The sequence below is a fragment of the Aulonocara stuartgranti genome, assembly GCF_965226115.1.
Source record: "Aulonocara stuartgranti genome assembly, chromosome: 11".
Taxonomy (NCBI): domain Eukaryota; kingdom Metazoa; phylum Chordata; class Actinopteri; order Cichliformes; family Cichlidae; genus Aulonocara; species Aulonocara stuartgranti.
In genome coordinates this window covers 3,421,418-3,441,322 of record NC_138947.1, presented here as the reverse complement: position 1 = coordinate 3,441,322, position 19,905 = coordinate 3,421,418, and the positions used below count along the sequence as shown (strand labels likewise).

Sequence of the window (19,905 nt, the reverse complement as noted above, 5' to 3'; positions counted from 1 at the left end):
TCTGAAAAATTCCAGCAATTACTGCCAGCAGGATGAGAAACTCCAGTGGGTAGTGAACCTACAATTTTGGTTATTTGTGTGCCACGTGCTGCTCATACTGACGATGCACACTGCATGGAAAAAGAGGAAATAAAACACTTTCTTCGAGCAATGTGAATGAGTTACTGCGTGCACAAATGTAGCACAGTATTGCTTGCAAACTAATCAGTGTGTTGGTACTGACTGACTTGGTTGATGTTGTTTTTGTCTATAAGCCAGTGTCAGAATGCTTTTCCTTTTGTACTCTTCGTTTCAGTGCCTTAACATTAGTATTTTGGCTGCTTCCACGTCAGCTTTTTTTTAAAGACAAAAGGTGACATATTTGGATGACAGGGCAGAGCAAAGCAGCAGCCACAACCTGTACAGATGCACAGACACTTATCTTGTCCCTGAGAAACCTGCTGGACAGGCTGTGCCTCACAATAAGCTGCACAATAAGCTGTGTGCCTTCAGATAATTCTGTTAATCTCTCATCCTCGATAGATTCAGTGACTTGTATTTGAAGATGAGGCCTTGCAGGGTGCCGGCTAAAGCTCGAGTTATACAACCAATAATACGGTTGTTATTATGGTGGGGGTTGGGAGGGGGGGGATGCTGTTTTTAACACCAGCTGTTCACATGATTTCTAATGCTTTTAAGTTTTTCCCTTTTAAGGGAATCCCCTTTTAAGTCAAAGGGGATTGGGCTGTTTTTCAAACCAGTCACAAGTGGCCACAAGAGGAACTGCAGTTTTCCTGAGAGCTGTCTGGTGAGGTTCTCTGCACAGTGTTCGCTGTATTCCTGTTTTTAAATAGAAGTGCAACAAAATACACTTAAATAGAATTATCTAATAAATGTCTGTCTATGACACAGCCTTGTATTTTTATCAGCCTGTTGTGAGACACCAATTAGAAGATAACTGTGTCCGTGCATCGCACCTGCTCCACTTGTATGTAACTTGCTCCACTTAGCTAATAACTTTAAACTTTGCTGCCTTGTTAAGTGAAACCAGTGAGTAGCATCGCCGTGGCTGTACATCTTTAGTATAAGGAAAAATGTAACAGTGTAATCATTACTCACATCTATCTTGTTTCATTCTTGTAGCGAGAACTTTAATGTCGGTTTTGGTCTCTGTTAAAAGTTCTCCAGACCGATTTGTCTCACCTTTCTGTCTTAGTAACATGACACTGATGCACGAGTAAGAGCAAAGAGTGCAAAGGTTTCCACAGCTACTTACGGACACATTTGCCTCGACTCTCGTAGTAGCCTGGACAGCACTGGTATCTCTTGCGGTAATCAGTCTTCACCGCCTGCCTGTAGGCTGTTTTGTAGGTGATCCTGAAAGAATAACATAGGGCGCACATTATGTTTTGACTATCCCCTGGCAGGAAGAGGAAGTCAGGAAGGAAATGAGTCATTCTGCTTCAGCTACCTGTGGCGCATGCATTTGTAGGAAGTCCGTGGATCCGAGCAGGGCTCCTCTCCCACTTGGTCATAAGGATGCAAGTAGGACTCCTTTACTGAGGTGGTGAAGCTGTAAGGCAGAACAGCAGAAACAGTGTAAATACTACACCCACTCACAGGAGATTTTTTATGAGTGGCAGTGCTGTTCGTCATCATCATCAGTCCTGTCTGAATTATCTAAATAGCTATTAGATGCACTTTTCCACAGAGTCTGTGAGAAAGATGGAATTGACAGAATTGAAGCACACACCCTGGGTGTAGATGACATCAACAACACTCGATGCCATTGTAAATGTCTGCCATACTGTGGCCTCAGTTTAGTAAAGACATGTCATGTATCTGTTTTACAGTAAATTGTCTGACTGAACTCTGTTTTCTTGCATTTGATTGGTCTGTTAGTCACCCAAATAGTTTTATCCTAAACACAAATGACTAAAGCAATAAAAGTGATGCTGAAATTTAATTAGAAAGTTGACTTTGAGCCTCCACAGAGGAGGTACCATAAATAACACCAATGTTCTTTTTATTTGGCTGTTTTTGTGTCCTAATGTCTCGTCTGACCACTTTAACTTTTAAATTTAGTAAATTGCATTTTTTCATATATGCAATGTATGATGATTACATTGTATCATAGTAGTGACAGTTGTTTGTTTGTGTGTTTAAGCAGGCCTCACCTCTCCCACGTGCTGCACACATTGGGGTCTCTTGGGTCCAGAGAGCAGCTCAGTCCAATCAGGATGCTAAAAAGCAGCAGGACGGCAGAGCTCTGCAGGGTCGGCATGGTCCTGAAGGGAAGGAGAAGCAGAGACTTACAGTGGACATATGTTACATATGTGACTGGCTGATGGAACAAGCAACAGTGACAAATCTGAGCTTTAAACCTCTTCTGTTCAATCACACTGTGGAAAATATTCTACAGCTGGAGTTTTACACTCGTTGTTTTGTTTTTGCTTTGCTATTATTAACACTTCACAGTTTGGAGGATGGAAAGATTCATTGAAAGACTGGTTTGGGGCACCCACAAATTCTAGTTAAATGAAAGTAAAAGACTTCATTAAAGCTCAGCAGAGGTGAGGCAAAGTGCCAGACTTGAGCGTAACGCTGCCCGCTGAGCTCTGTGCCGTCTCAGCCGAGAGCATAAAACACAGGCGTCGGGAGACACCGTGACAGCAGACGCGATGGCTGGGTATGGTTAGAGCATTAGGAGGAAAGAAAATGAGACAGAAAGAGGGATCACAGTCAGGAAATGCGACTCCTAACTTGATCCTGACCCCTATCAATCAGTGCTGCCGTGAAGCCTCCACGCTCCTGTGCTGTCCCCTTCCACACTCCAGCAGCATCTGGATCCGATCAGAGATCAGCCCGAGAGAGCGCGCCTTGGCTCGGGCGACCCTGTCAGGCTCTCAAGGAGCCGAAGGAAGATGATTTCCCCCTAAAAATATCCTGAACACAAGTTCAGAAGGCTGGTTGTGTGAGCCTTCTGGTGAAAGCATCGTGGGAATATAATGAAACAAGGACATTATGTTGCCATCGGTCCAGTCCTCACTGTTTTCTCAACAATTCCCCTCTGACAGAATTTTGGTCACAGCTTCTCGTATCAGCTGCATGTTACCGTTGAGAGCTCTCTGATATGTTGAGACGGTGACACTTCAACCCCAGACTGAGAGTATTTTCAGTCAAGCAGCTCATGTGGAAACATTTCAGATTTCTGACGAGTGGAAAGAAGTTTCTTTCTTAAGATTCTTAGTGGACAAAATCTCTTCATTGTTGTTTGTGATTAGACCTCACTTAAAGTCACTAAAGCTGTGAAAGTGAATCCATGTTCTCCAAGAACACGGCTGTATCCATACATGTAAATTTCATAATCCACTCAGGCCTCTCTGCAACCTTAAACCTGAGAACTTGGAGGCGGTCCACACAGCAAGCACAGAGCGTGACGTTCCTTTTCATGCATGTTGCAGTATGTTTTCCACATCCTCAGTCCTGTTCTGGATTGCTCACACTGTTCTTGCTATCACTCTCAGGAGTTGTATATAGTCTGCAAAACCCTTTGAAATCCTGAGGGAGTCGTGCATGTTTGTTTAAAGTTTCATGACAAGAAGCTGAACTTGGTGAATAGCTGTAGCATGACCACCAGTGACTTCGGCAGAGTACACATCCACTAATCAAGTCATTTTTCCTATGGGAATCGTGAATTCCCATCCAGAATTTTAGGAACATTATGTCACATCAAAATTTGTTCTGAAGAGCTGTCACATGAAGTGCGTCACAGCAACGTAACCATTTATTGTTGCTCGTTTCGGCACATTGGACTCACTCTGAAAATATCACCCCTTCAGTGCTGGCATAAGAATAAAAAATGACAAAAAAAAGGGGCTGTGGGCCTATTTTTACCCCTAAGTTTTCACAGCACCATCACCTTTAACACCTGCTGCAGCATCTCTCTGTGGTTTAGGCTTCTCTGTGCTCCTGCACTGAGTCCTCATTTAAAGGCAAGTAGAGATCAACCAGTTCTTTCAGCTAAAAGAAATCCAAAGTTTTACAACAAGCTCAATAAAACGTACTCGTGCACTGGACTGGTGACTATAAACTGTTAAAGCTACGACACTACCTTAACATAACTGTACACAATATACAACAACCACAATCACACCTTAACAACTTCAAGGCCAGAACAGACAGCTGTGGGCTCAGAAGGATCAAAGACACTTAGGAGAGTGTTAAGATAAAACAACAACATGACCACAGTGACGTATTAAAAACTACGTTTTTTTTTTAAACTTCAACTTAATCAAAACTTTAATTTAGACAATGACCAGATAAATATGGTTACTGGGCTGTTCTAAAAGCTGTCACCTCTAATACACATGGAACAATAAACAGAGCACAGCAATGCTGTATCCACTGCACTGCAAGGACGCTTCTGAAAAGTGGCAGGAGGTTGTGCTTGAATAACAGCTGCAAGCTGGTCCTGGTACTGGGAAAAGAGTATCAACTTTCAACCCAGATTGGATTTTTAATGGATATTTTAACATGTTGTCACATGAAAAGATCTGTTGTCATAGTTTAAGGAACTAAAACATTGGTCAAGGTTTATAATGTAAACTCGAAGCCAGTGGAAAAACTCTGATTTGCAGATTCGGCCTCGGTGGCTGGCTGTAGTTTCTATCCTGCCTTCTGTATGTCGCTTATTTGTGGTTTTGCTCACTTTTCATGTGCATGTTTGTATTTCAAGTCACCGCTTTGGAAATTTTGGGATGTTTCCTGAAACGAAAAAAAAAAGATTTCCCTCCAGCTTGATGAATAATGCATGCCTCTAATACTGCCAAGGTCAGCTGTTCATTTCCCGTCAGAGCCACCTCAGATATGTTTACCAAATTGTTCTATATGCTAACGTAAGACCAGGAAAAAAGATAATGTGACGTGTTTATCGAAGCGCTTCAGCATAAACATCTCAGTTCAATGAACGGCTTTCCATAAAGTCCAGCGACTGGTTATCTCTGCTGGAGATTTGGCACGGTGACGACTGCAGCACGAATCTCCTGCTTCTGATAAACTGCCTTTTACTGCTCTCCTACCCACTGTCAGGAGTTAATTCACTTACTGGCACAACAGCCAACGCCTAAGAAATGTGTGCCACAAAAACAGGATTTTATAAGAACAGGCATATGGCTTTTATTAAGAGCAGTCATCAACTTCCCAAGGCACTTCATTGGACTGGGGGTAAATATTTTTCATTACCTTCTTTTCATTTTAATTGTGCTTCATTAGAGAAAAGCTTCAAACCGCATGGGAATTCTTAAACAGTGAGAAAGAGCGAGTAATGAGCGCAGATGGGGCTGTTTGGAAGTCGCTCGCTGTTTGCGTTGCATGTTGAAGTTACCTACAGTGGAAAGGTGGAGCAGGGAGACGCCTAGAGCTCCAGGTGGTAGTATCATCATCTGGAGGTCTTCAGGGAGGCAACCCTGCTTGATTTAGTGCAACAAAGAACGGCAGGTGCTTTTAGAGAAAGCACCTCCACTTGACCAGTGGACAGACTGACTCTTCTTCTCTCCTCCTCCTCCTCACATAATGGCCTTTACGCCATTACATTCAGCAACCATTATTTTCCTTGAGCTTCTTCCAGACTGCAGTCCTGAACCTTTTCACTTGGACAAGTTTGGCTGCAGCACAAAAGCGTGCTTTATGTATCCTAAACCTTTTTCCACTCCTATTTGATGCATTGAGCTTACAGCCAGCTGGCAGTAATGTGTACACACCTCCACAGTTCAAATCCACTGGACACATAATGTAAAATCTGGACCAGGATCAGTAAAAAAACCCATAATAGTAGCGACTGCGCCAACATATTTCTGGTTGTGTTTGTGATGAAAAAAACAGACAATCTTACTGAGCGTAGGGAAACTTTCATGTGGCTCTTTAAACAGTAGAAAATAAGCAAAGTGCCATACACGAGCGTACGCTCACACACACACACACACGTCTGGAGACATTACACATCAAATGAGTCCCATAAGCTGAAGTATTTTTAGAATCCGAGGATATTTTGTTAATTCGCGCGGCCTCTCTTCACTCACACTGTCAACAGCGTCCCGCTCGTGCACACACGCGTTGCACCGACTGCAGAATGCTGTTAGAAGTCCAAGCAATGCTTCTTCCACCACCGCACAGGGGCTTCAGAGAAAACAGAGCCCAAATGAAAACAGATGCACTGCTTTTATATTAATCTCACCAGACATTTGTACTCATGTTATTACCATATTCAGTTTCAATCACAGGCCCTTCAGGATCTGTAAGTGCTGACAACCCTAAAATAATTTTCATTTGACTTCATGCAACAAAGCCATTTTATTAAGGTAATATTCCCATCAGACTGACAAGATAATAAAGAGTAATGACAGTGAAGGGGCTAGCACTGGAGGGGACACACTAAGCGGGTTTGTGAGAAACCCTTTTTTCTTTGTTCTCGTGACATTTATGAAGCAATTTACACCTTTTTACAACAATTATTAGAGAAAATGTTGCAAAATTTAGGACCCAGTTCAGCATGTTCTGGACTATAACCTGGTGAGGTTCTCATGCATTCTGTGTGGTTTAGAAATGAGCTTATTTTACTCTTTTTGGGTTCGATTGGCTTGTGAAATCAGCCTACTTTTGTGTCTTCTGTTGTTTAAACCCCTAAAGTATGCAAAACTGTAAAAACCTAGTCACACCTGGTCACATCGATGATATATTAATCGATTTTAATTTATCAGCTCCTGAATGTAAAAGCAAAACTGGCCTATTAAGGTTGTTTAACCTTCTAGGACCTGGAATCCACATATGTGGACATCACAGTTTGGGTTGTCTGGACCAAGATACTAAATTTTGCTCTACAAGGGCCTGATATCCACTGACATTATACTGCCACTGTTCTATAATCAGCCCAAATAGCAAAGAGAAATTAAAAATGTATGCCGTGAAAGATGTACGGTCTTAGGAGGTTAAGGTAAGATTTAAAAAAAATGTGGAACTACCAGAAAATCTGAATGTTTTAGATTAAAGTCAGAAATTTATGAGAACAAACTGAAAATTAAATAGAAAAAACTTAGAAATGTTCAAGAAAATGACTATTTTACCAGAAATCAGCTCATCATTTTATGATGAACACATCATTTGGGAGCTTTTCTTGTAAATGTTTGAGCACATTTTTTCAGCCTGTGTTTCAGCAAGATTTCGACTGCTTTTTAAAAAACTTTCTCCTCTTTTAATAAAAGAATACACATTGCTGAAGAAGCAAACACGTGACCCTGCGTCCTCAGCATTATATGTCTGTCAGTAATGTTATTGTGTAGCTTCTGGATGAAACGCATGTATGTAAGCTATTCTGTTTGTTACGCAGGTAAAAGAAGGTAAAGCTGTTTTCATGTGGATAGCTTTAATGTTGCAGCTAAAGCTGACCACAGAAGAACACACTTTACATGCACTTCTTCACATGACTGCTATCAGCTGCTTAATTTTAAGACATAACTCCAACTTGCCTGAATGACCTTTACAGGAAGACGGTCTCAGTGAGTCTATCTCAGGATTGATGACGGCGCTCGGTCTAAATCACTCTGGATTTTAGCAAATAAGGGAGTGAATCATCTTCTAAATGAGTTCCTGCATCACTGTAAAGGCAACAGGCAGCGGTGCTAATATTAATAGTAAGTTTAATACTAGAGTCTAGTGACATCTGAAGCAAGGCACATGACGCCAATTTCCATCTAACCCCAGATTTCTGTCTCTGCATTAGTTTCTGCACAGTTGCAGAGCTGACTGAGGTAGAAAATATTAGTCAGGCACTGGAAGGGAAAGTCAAAGAGGAAAGGAAAATCAACTTAAAAAATAAAAATAAGAAAAGCTGATGATATAACTGACTGGCCGCAGCAAAGAGAACAGAAAGCTGCCAAATACACGCTGTCGGGGTGCTGTGATGTCAGATTCAGACAGAGAATCTACAAAATATGCCTCCTATGTCAAGACTTTTTCTATTTTTTAAAGCTGTGTCTGGGTTCTCCTGGTTTTCCACACTTCAAATCAATAGCATAAAAACTTTAAATGACTCTATCCTGAACAATATTTTAAAGCGCTTGACAAAAGTCCACGAGGCTACAAAAGGAAAGCAGCTCGGTGAAATACTGAAGGCTGTCTTCCCGACTTTCCCTGCAGAGTTATGAATCCTGCAGGCGGGATGCATTTTTGTGTGGCAGAGTCGCATGAATCAAACTGCAGGTAATTTATGTCTTGTTTCATGCTACCCAGGTACTAAGTAAGTAATATCAAAAGCAGATCCCCACCACAGTTTAATGTTCGATGTAAAACTGTTCACAATAAGATCACTAATAAAACCCGGCTCATCTGACGATGCTGGAGACTTTTTTAATAGAAATCAAAAGTCTAACTACATGTTGGTGTATAATACCAAAAAAAGATGCATTTAATTAAGAAAGTTTTGGAAAACATTAATATTAATTTTATTTCAGAAATTAAATCTAAAACTTGGAAGCCCATTTAAGTAAAGGCAGGTGCTTTTTATTACTTTTTTTCTGAAACAGTAGAAAGTAGAAATACAGTAGAAAGTAGAAAAATAATGAATTATCTGAGTGTTTCTAATCTCTTGGATAACTGATTGCAGCTCTAATGAGACAGTAAGTCCCTGCACTGGTGGACAGCTTGAAAGTAAGCACAGCGTAGCTGATGCATCTACATACAGCTGAAGTTTAGGGAGTGATTTAATCAACCAGTGGTTCCCAAAGGGAGGGATAAGGAGTGGTTAAACTCCATTATAATGCCATTAGAACAATGAGTGAGCAGAAATGAACAGTCATTAGTGCTGTATCAGACTTTCTTCCCCAGCTCTTTGTCTGCTCGCACAGAAAGAACAAAAGTCAAAATCTCCACAAACTGAGCTCATAGAGAAAAATTCTTACTTACGGGAGCCTGTGGCTAAATGCAAGCCCTTTAAAGGCCTTTGACATTAAAAAGTCAATTTTTGAGAATTATAAACTGGCCAAACCTCCAGCAAAAGACAAAGACACGAAGACCAAAAGCATAAACATCAAGTCAAATGTTTCCTGGCAACATGTTGATCGCACTGCACATGATTAAAGGGCTGCTGTGCACCATTACACTTAAAAGTTGGCCAATAAAGCTGCGGTGTGTGTCGCAGTCTTAAGGAGGTTTAAATGATCGCCCTCTGATTGTGATCATCGCGAGTATCACAAAATACCCTCCACAGGAGACGAAAGCTGCAGCGCTGCAAATTTACAGTTCAGCTCCTGCAATAACAAATGTATGAAAACTGCTGGAGGGCAGAAACTGACAGAAACCTCGGTGTGACACATCGACCGCAGCCACAGCCCCCTCTCCCCCAGCTCCCCATCCCACCCTCACATTACACCAGAGTTACTGTAAACTGAATATAAAACCCATAATCCCTTGCATCTGGGTTATCGTCTTGGCTCGCAGGGTCGCTTCGACCGCGACGAGCCTGGCACACACTCTGCAGTTGATGCCATGCCTCATGTTGGGTGGGTGTTGGTGTAGGGGGGGAGGGCAGAGACCCTTAAAAATCTACAGTGCCCCACCCAAAACTTTAGTGTCAGAAGAACAGCTTAAAAACACACCCACAGATTTTGCGGTAGTTGTCAGTTCTGCCACATTATTAATGTTATGCAACGCCTACATCAACACATTTCACTCTGGCTGCTGTAAAGCCTCAGTATACGGTAAAAGATGGTACCCTGGCACAAAAGCAGAACCCCCACACTGGAAAAAAAAGTGCTTAAGTGGAAAACTCTTGGCAGCTCAAATGCAGCTGACGGATCTCGGGGGAGTTGCATGACAAAAGGATGATCTAGTGAGGGAGAGTGGAGGGTTGAGGCCTTGCAGAAATCTTGGGAAGTCTGAATTTTGCTGATTGAGCTCTAGGCTGTTTGCTATCTGTGAGATTGATGCAACCGGGTGCAGAGTTCCTGAACTGTAGAAGTTGCACCTTTGCAAAGTCTGTTTCTTTTGTCTGCTTTTCTCAGGCAGTTAAATTGTCTTCATTTGACCTCGTACTCTGCAACTCAATCTTATAATTATGTCAGCAGATCTTAAACCTCAGTTTTGCTAGAGTTTCCAGTAATAACATGGGAATAAATAATTTGAATCCTCCTCTGCAAAAGACTTCTTCTTACCAACAGGCTCTTTGAATGCAACGGCAGATGCCCAGCGCAGGCTGCCAATCTGTCCTCGGGTTCGAGTCCCTTTAAAGCGCTCTTAATTAGGGGAGCTGCTGGAAAATATAAAGTAATCATGTCAGCCCTGTGTCATCTGTGTGCCAACATCAGGCCAGTTTTCATTTGGCAGCCTCGGCTTGTGGTCTGGTGTAATTTATTTAACTGAGAAAAGCAGGACTCACTATGTACCCCCTCCTCGATCTTGGCCCCCTGTTATATTCATTCAGGTTTAGATTCCCAGAGCTGAGGTTAATTGTGTCTCTTGAACATTACTTTACTTTCTTTCACTACTTTTCCTTCAAGAGAAACTCTACACGGAAGCAAAGCATCAAACTTCTGAAAGGCAGCTCTCTGATAAACTGCAGGTTTATTGTTAAATTACAGTAACGTTACAGCAGCTGGATTTGTGAGTTCACAGTGTCTGTCGTAGTGTTGTACTCTGTACAGGCTTTACCATACTGTCAGCTCCTTGGTGGCCAATACAATAGAATAGAATAATCTCCATGACCAGTTTGTTACCATGCAGGAAAACTGTATTTCTGCGCACATCTACTCATTGACAGAAAGCATTTGTATCAGCTCCCCTACAGACTCGTGGTCTGTGCTATATTTGTTGTGTTTCTTCATGTCTGCATGTAAGTCTTTGGGTTATGCTTTAGTTTGAAAGTTTTCTCGTGCCTTGTTTTGGTTTTACATCCTATTATTGCTCCCGTCCGCATGAATTTCATCTGTTTGTGTATGTTCCCACACGTATCTCATCTCCAATCATGCCTACATATACATACATATAGTTCTGCGTTTCCCTTTGTCCTCATCAGATTGTCTGTTGCTCTCTGTGTGTCTATTATTAGTTCACTGAGCTCCTTGTCAGACTTCTGTCTGTTTTGCCTTCTGGACTTTGGGTATCTTGGATTTTTAATTGCCAAAATAATCAAAACTCATCAAAATCTGAACTCCTATATCACTTTAACATCTTTCTAAGCCAGACAAATACTGAAAACTGCATCACACAAACACAGATATTTAGATTTAAACATAACATAACCATTAATAAAAAACTCCACAATTATAATGAAATCTTTTGTAAGTTTGTAACCTCAAAGCTTGGATACAAAAGACACAAAAGTTTAATCTATTTATGTGTTATAAAGCAGAAACAGATTTAAGACTTGACAACCACACCTTTTCCCTTTATTCCGTCAGAATAAACTAGTTGTTAGACACGATCTGTGTGTGTTTTTGTTGGACAGCCACTTCACGAGCGAGCTCAGGAGGTGGTGCAGTTGTTGTCACAGCCTCTGTCACCACGCTGACAGAGAACAGAGTCAGTGGATAACAGAGGTCGGTGTGATAAGGTCACTATAGTGCTGCTTTTGTTTTGGCCCACTTGTCGAGCACATCGACACAAGTTCACACAGAGTTGGAGGCCTCTACTAGCAAACAGCAGCAACTGCAACAACACTGAAAGAACCTGAACTGATGGTGTTTCTGTAGCAAAACTTTATTCTGAAAACAAATTTAAAGCGTAACAGTCACAAGCAAGAGTCACCCTTTTGTCAAAGTGAAACATTTGATGGACCCAGCAGTTCACAGCTGCCTCCTTCCCCTGCAGGCTTTGATAAAGTCATCTGGCTTCATCCTTTTGTTATCTGAGGTAAATCCAAGTGATACATGAAGGGACTGGTTGGTCATTTAGGTAAAAAACCCTGCTCGACCCAAACAAATACCAGACTTGTTTTGGTGTTTCAGAATTTTCATCTGGAGTGATCTACTCTACTTGGATTTCCCACTCTAAAAGCAGAAGCAGCCTCACCAGCCCCGAGGTAACAATGTAAGCAAACGTAAGCATGAGTGAAACTTTAAAACTTTTAATCCATCCTGCCACATTAAGTCCTGCAGCGCTGTTCTTAAGCATGAACGGCTACCTTGCTGAGAATCAAAACAAATCCTGTTTTCCTTCTTTTCCAACTTTCCTATTAGAATGCATTTACTCAGGAGTTATGTCACCTAGACGATGACACCGGATTTGATCTGAAGCGTATCTGGGATGTAACAACAGTTATTTTTGCTGGTGTGGGTCTTGCATTCCTACTATCACAGAATAAGCCCTTTTAGACTGTTTTTTGTGACGGGCTGGGCTTTTTGCCAGTTGAAGTCCTCTTGCTCTCCCTTCGTTCTCCCTGCTGCATTGCTCCGACACGTTTGAGGCTCGTGCACTCGTACATGGAGCCACAGTGTAAACTGCCGCCTGGTCCGCCACACTCCACACCATAACCGCAGGCAGGATGACTGTGGTTTCATTGGTCAGAGAAGTCAGAGAAGTCGGCAAAAACAAACAAAAACAGTGTGACAAATACCCCGACTCACCTCTGTGGACCAAAATAAATACAAACACAGACTTGAACACCTTGGATTGAAGTCATGTCTGGCTTGTGTTTAAAACAAGAGTCTTATGCAAACCTTAGTGAGTGAAAATGGTGGAAAACCCAAAATGGAGGCTTTAGCTGAGGTTTCTGGGGGACATGACCATACAGCGCTGTAATTATATGTCCTCTAATGCTCTGTGGATCATGCTGGAGCAAAGTCCTTGTAAAAAAAAAAACACAAACTGTGACCAAAAAGCATAGCTTTGCATTGTAAATGGGCACAGTAAGAACAGAGGAGAAAAGCCTCAACATTACAAGGCTGCTCGTAAGAAAAACGAACACGAGGAGCTTTGGAAAAGTCACTTCACGTGCAATCACCAGAGAATGGTTGTTTTATGTGGGAAAATATGATGTTTGTTGCATAAGACATCTGCATCCACAGTGAGTCTTGGATATGTATTCAAACACGAGTCTCTGACCTTTGATGTACAGCTGTTTGTGACTTGGTCATTTAATGAGACGTAAAGAGTCAAAAGGCCAACTCAAAGAAGTTGGATTCAGCAATATGACACGTTTTGTGTCACTTCTTCCTTTTGTTCCATGCTACCGTTCTACATAAAATTAAAAATCTCTGTACTACAGAAAGCACTCACTGAGATGTGGGAGCAACAAAGACGAGTGCCCTGGATGGATTGTTTAAACCACCTTCAAATTCTAAAGATTAGAAAACATAGAAAGTAATTTCATTGGCAGAATATGTTTTCTGAGGATGACTTTGGACTGACTGTGAAGCATCCCTGTAGCCACAGAGTCTTGAACTAAATCCAACCACTGACCACATAATAGGAATAGTAATTTCAGACGTCAGTGGCTCTTGCTGCAACTATCTGAGCTGGATATTTCTAATGGCGGTGGCACCTGGCTGATCTGGTGGACTCACGGGCCAGTTGTTGATTCAGATGTGCACTTCCTCTCCATCTCGTCCTGCTTACTACTGTCTGTCTGCCGACTGCAACCATTCAGGAAATGCTCTAAACTTCGAGTATTAAGTGTTTTCCTATAATGCATTGTTCTGTAAAAACACATCCCTGAATTGAATCAAATCTCCTCTTTTTTCCTAGTTTACTTCAAATTTTATTTATTTCTACACTCCAAATATCTGCTGAATGTTTAAGGAACAAACTGCTGAAACAGAAAAAACAACAAGAGAAAAGACCACTCTGTAATGACTGGGCTAATCGAACTTAATTTCATAAATCAATATCAGTGCGATTAAATTATATCTGATTAGTTTATAGAAGCAGAGAAATTATAAAAGATTTACACTGTAATTACTCAGTGACTCAATATCCTGGAGCCTAAGCTTGACATCCTCAAGACTCCCTATGTGCCAAAATATTTTTTTTATAATGTAAATTCTCATATTTGAGCCTTTTAGCTAGAAAAATAGCAATAATTTAAATTATGGCAGCTCTAAAATGCCCTCAATTGTTCTTCAGTGATTTATCAAAAAGGACCTGATTTCCAAGGCTAAATTTTCAACTTTTAAATGTATGTTTTGTAATCATTTGGTTGTGTGACGTTACAACGGCACGGACAAAACGATCACAGCCACGTGTAAACATGTTGCAGTTTCATTGCCTTTGATGGCAGGCAGCAGGTCTGCGACCGCTCGCAGTCAGCTGCCATCTTGGAAGAAACTGCAGCAAACAAAAAGAGCAGCAACAAAACGCAATCAGACCAAAAGCGGTCTGTGAACGGTTTGGAATTCAGCAAGATGAAGGTGGCAGTTACATGCAATTAGATCTGTTTGTGACAACGTGGCAGTGATAATCAATAGAGCTGCAACAATTCAAACTCTATTGGTCGTAGAATTCATTCAGAAGTTCAGCAGTTCCTCTACAAGCAGTGATGCTGTAACGTAACTGTGAAATGACACAAGTGCTCAGCATCCTTGCTCTTACTGTCTATGAATATAACAGAATAAAACCAGTTAGAAACCACTTGAGTTGGGTCCACTGATGAAATGAGATGTGTTGCAGATGAGTTGACTGACTGACTTCCCTAACACCGTATTCTTGTCCCTTTCACCTCCTGGTGCTCCCTTGAACCTCCCTACCAATGGATAAACCCGGTGGCACCGGACCTCCCGACTAGGTCTTCCATCTCAGTCACTCTCAATCACGCTGACTCTGTCTAACACCAGCTCAACAGCTAACGAGGTCTTCTTCACCTCCCAGGACTTGGATTTTTTTACTTGTGACTGAAACTTGGCGTATTTTTGGTGAGTTAAGCCCATTTTCTGAACTCTTCAACCTTACTGTCATTTTTTCCATTACCTACAGATAACTGGTCATGGTGGAGGTCTAGCATCTGTTTTCAAAGACAGCTTTAACTGCTGGCAGCTCACAGAAGATGTGCACTGATGTGAAAACTCATTTTTATTAAAACCGAGCCTTGACATTATTTTTTGTCCGTTCGTTTTTCTACATTGTGTTATTTTTATTGCTTTTGTTGTCTTGTTGTACCGCACTTTTGTCAATGCTTGTTATTTTTTAACAAGCTTATAAATAAACGGACTTGACTTGACTCAGATGGCAGCAATTTGAAAACTTTCTCTAAGAGAGTGACTACAACCAGTCTGAGTCAGAGTGTGATTGATGGCAGACAGGTTGCCTCCCACCAGGCAACCTGTGCAATCCCCTTATAAAGCACTCAAACCCTGGACAGCGCTCACAGTTGTTCCCCAAATTAAAAAAACATCAACAGAATCAGCAGCAACCATTGATTTTTTCCACTTCCAAGAGGGTTCCCACCTTTGCGGGTGTTCATTCTCCACCACATACAATCACCACACTGCAAAGGTTATTATGTAGAACTTAATCTGATTTGTGGTGACACCTCCCTGACACGTCACACTGTCCCCAGGATCTCAATAACATTTAATCACGCTATCCTCTGATGTTTTGGTCCTAATTCTCTTTAAACATCAGAGGCTCTGCTCCATTGTTGTTTCTACACCATGAAATTTGATTTCTTTTATCTTAAGATGTTTCTTTTCACTTAATTACTGCCTCAAACAAATGTTCTGTCCTCTTCGTTCAGGGTCAGAAAGTTGTGGGAAACAAAGCTGCTGTGTCTCCATCATGAAGCTACAGCCAACACTTTTGATTCATTTTTATTAGCGCGCTGTATATATAGAACAGGGCACAGGGTCGAGCGCCTTTGAAATTTTTGGATGAGCCAATGAAAACAAAGAAAGCCTCAAGGGAAGTCTTAGAGAGTTCATCAACTCTCGTTGTTAGTGATGTCTCTGAGTAGCTCCTTTATCAGAGAATAACGTCTCTAATTAGATTAAACAGACAAACAAGCACCGATTGAATGTATCACTTGTTTAGGCCTCTCTCTAATGCTTATTTGGGCTTGGTGTTGATCTTTGTCACTGTTGGACAATATGCTGGATGTCTTCTTAATTAATTTTGTGTGGTTCCATTACAGCACTGTTTACATTCATTTCTCCCCACCAGTACAAACATCAAGTAGTGTTTTTAATGTATCTGACAAGGATCCATTTGATAATGTTAAATAATTTTCTTACTGTAATGTAGAAACATCCAAAACCAACAATGAGCTAATATTACTACTAAATGCGTAACCAAAGTCTATGAAACCCCCTGTTGTCCAAAAACTACTACAAACTGAGCCACACTGTTGCACTAGGCGGCATGCTCCCTTCATCAGAGACTCAACTTTAATGCGACTTTGTATTTGGTATAACATCCTGCTCCATTACAAAAGTACAGTTTGTTTTTAGCCCTACAAAAACAGTCCCAAACTAATTACCTTTTTACTCATGTTTTAAATATCATCTGCTGAAAACTAGCAACCAGCTGTTTAGACAAGTTCTGAGTCCTCTTTATTCATTTCATCTATTAACAGCAGACTCCAAGACTCTGAGATGACATTTAATTTTTTTAAGAGGTTTAGAAACATTTCAAAACACAATAAGTTTTGACATGTAAAACATATAAAACTGTAAAGATGAAGATTGTGATCATATTAACTCATTTGTTCAAAACATCATAATTTAAAAAAACTATTTAGCTGTTCCTCAGCTTCCAAACAAACACTGCTGAGCAACGGACGGAGTCATAGTGGGAATCAAAAAATGTGTTAAAGAAAATGTTAGACGTCTGACTGCCATTCTGCTTCCCCAGAGTCAGAGAAGTGCTGGACTGAGGGTTTGTGAAGATTAGACCCAACAGCACAAGATCAGGTATCTTAGAAATGATTACACAATCAGAAGAAAGATGAATTATTCAGTGAGAAACAGAGACTTCCTCAGAGACGTGCATGTCAGTGGAGAATGGTTCAGGAGGATAAAACACACCAAAATCCCCAAAAAACCTCAAGGCTCTGAAGAAATACTAAGAGCACAGAGGACACCAGAGTCGTTGCTGAACTGTCCTCCACAATAAGTCAACTAATCTTTATCAAAGACTCCCTGTCCAGACTTACAAACAAACAAGAAATCAAACAAGCCCTGAAAACAAATAAAAAACTGAATAAAGAACAAAAAGACAGCTGTAGAAGTATCTCCAGAGCTGGGATTAGTACAGGGTGGTACTAAGTGTTATACCTGACAAACACACAATGATTTGATTCACCCCCCAAACACTCTTGGAGAATTTAAACACCAAAAAAGCCAAACATTCCTGACATGACAAGAAGCTCTGCACAATGCAGTCAGACGACCATGCAGGGATAACTTTCGTTATCAGGTCTGAGTAGTCTGCTGGTGCCCGTGCATTAGAAGACAAGGAAGTCTTCAAGTGCTGTGAGTGGAATGCTGTTTGTTCTGGCTTATTTGGGGTAAGACAATTAGCTTCATAACACCAGCCTCAACATTTCTTGAGGCTGGTGTTAGCAAATATTTTACTAGCACATCAAATATTGACATGCTTTCCTAATGGCTGTAACACGAGACTCTTTTATAATAGCTGTAGTCTTTGCATTGTACACATCTGGATGTTTATCAAGTGCAGTGAGATATGCAAACTCAATCTCAATCTGTTTTACTGACTGCTGATGTATCGCTGGCATGCAATTCTCCAATCACTTGTTTGACTTGTAGTTTCTTACAAGGGGAAACGGGCGATCACACCGAAGCCACTAACGGAAAACTCTGAACCACAAAGTGCCAAGTCAGCACGAAACTCACCATTCAACACCATCATAAACACAGATGTGCACGCACAGACCTGGCCTGCTTCCATGTATCTCCGTGCACCCAGGGACACGGGCTTTCTCTTTTTTCCATTATGTCTTTTGTTTTGGCTGAAGAACGTGCAGCTTGCTTACAGCTTGCGGTCTTCGCCCTCGTGGTGGCCGAGCTCGTTTGGCGATCAATCTCCACAACAGCTACAAGCACAGAAGCTGAACAAGTTTCAAAATTATACAATTATTTTAAGGCTCTCGATAATACAGATCAGGACCCGCTGTTTAAAAACAGTTGTGACAAGTCTTTTGTTTTTTATTATTTCGGGTAAAATGTGCCTTCTTGGGGGGTCTGGTGACCAACAACATTGTACTGATCCCTCTGAATGTCTGTGGCGTCTGAGTAACATCATGGGAAGCCTGATCCTCACTGTGACAGTAGATTTAAGAACAACATTTTTCATACTGCGGATAACTTTCCCATGCAGCAGCTTTTATGCAAGTCTTTGAGTCACTGCAGAATGAAACAGCGAGCCATTTACAGTAACAGATTTTAACCATGCCACATCTGGTTTTGATTAAGACAACACATCCAATGTGAGTGGATGGCAGCTTTTTTCTCTTTGCAGCTGCTGCAAGCTGGAAACGATTTGAGCTCTAGTGGCTATCTGTTTCTGTTGTTGTTGTTGATGTTTTTCTCTGCTATTTGTTCCCAGGACTGACCTGAAATAAGACTTAACTTGGTGCTTTCAAGGTTCACCACATTCTCCTCAAAGGGAGTTTTCTATCTACGCCACATTTCAAATGTGTCCATTTACAATCATTTAAAACAAAATCTGTACTTCGTTCATTTATCAGTGAGAATGTGTTATTATTTTTGGCTTGAAAGTTTCACTTTTTATCCAGTAAATTTTGGAAACTGTTTGTTCATCCAAACTTTCAGCTAAAAACTTTAACTGCCGGCCGTACTGTTAGCTAATAAACTTCTTTTAATTAATCATTTTACCTAGTTTAGCTATACCCAAACCCAAAATACAATTTCTTCATCCATACCTTTATCTTTTAATTTTACCTCCTAGCTGCAGAACTTCTAGATAATGATTTTTAAGCTTTTATTAATAATTTTTATCATCATTTTCTTTTTGTTTATCTGACATCTTGAGCTAGCAGTTTCAGTTGTTTATTCATACTTCAGCTAACAATTTGCAGCATTACATTTATCATTTTAACTGGAGATTTTATATCAAGTATGTTTAGCTAACAATCCGTCCATCCATACTGTTGACCTGATCTTGACCCTTAAATTTGCAATTTTGTACATTTATATACAACATTATAAAACTTCATACAATATAAACAATTTTAATATTCCGTGTTCTGTATATATTTCCACTGTGACAGTGTTGCATAACTACTTACACTTTAAATTCTCGATTCCCGTGTATATGACAATAAACTTCTTGAATCTAAGAGTAAGACCAGTTTTAAAGCTACATTTATCTCGTATGCACAATTTTTGGCAATTTTTTGACTTTGGAGTGTTAGTGTATTTAAATACTTTATAAATAAATAAATACATTGGTCTAGTGGCTATCTTTTTAGATAAATGTCAACTTTTCAAAACTGTTAAGGTCCACTCAGTTCTTTTTTCTCCTGCGTGATTACTGAGGCACTTGTACGCCCAGCTGTGAATCAGTTATTTACCAAACAAACCTGTGTGTGAAGGGTGGTAGAGGGGAGTCGGAGCTGCATCCTGGAAGACAGATGTGCATCTCAATGGATTCTCAATGTGGTCCGACGTATCTATGGTACCCAGATAACACTAAGGTCCTGGACCAATATGCACGCAGCAGCAGCAGCAGCAGCAGCAGCAGCAGGCCAGGACAGGTACAGTTCACCAGAGTCATTTTCAGTCATTATCTCTTCTGACTTTGCTTCTCTATTTGTATTTTCAGGAAGTCCAGCTGGGGACAGTAAATTCCTAAAAGTTAAGAGCGTGATTTACAGTCCTACCACTGGCACATGGTGTGCTGCCTTTTTGGAGGACTAGGTGGAAACCTGTAACTTATTAAAGTGATCACTTTAGAGCCATTTTT

General features: G+C 40.8%; 1 protein-coding gene across 1 annotated transcript in view; it reads right to left on the bottom strand.

Annotated features, from left to right (window-relative positions):
• Positions 1 to 19,905, bottom strand: part of pear1 (platelet endothelial aggregation receptor 1) — a 60,188-nt gene that overhangs the window by 33,524 nt on the left and 6,759 nt on the right. The window contains exons 2-4 of the mRNA XM_082552505.1: positions 2,157 to 2,267; positions 1,451 to 1,552; positions 1,256 to 1,356 (exon numbers count right to left, since the gene is read on the bottom strand). Coding sequence (XP_082408631.1) covers positions 1,256 to 1,356; positions 1,451 to 1,552; positions 2,157 to 2,267 — 314 coding nt within the window. The remainder of the gene's footprint in view (positions 1 to 1,255; positions 1,357 to 1,450; positions 1,553 to 2,156; positions 2,268 to 19,905) is intronic.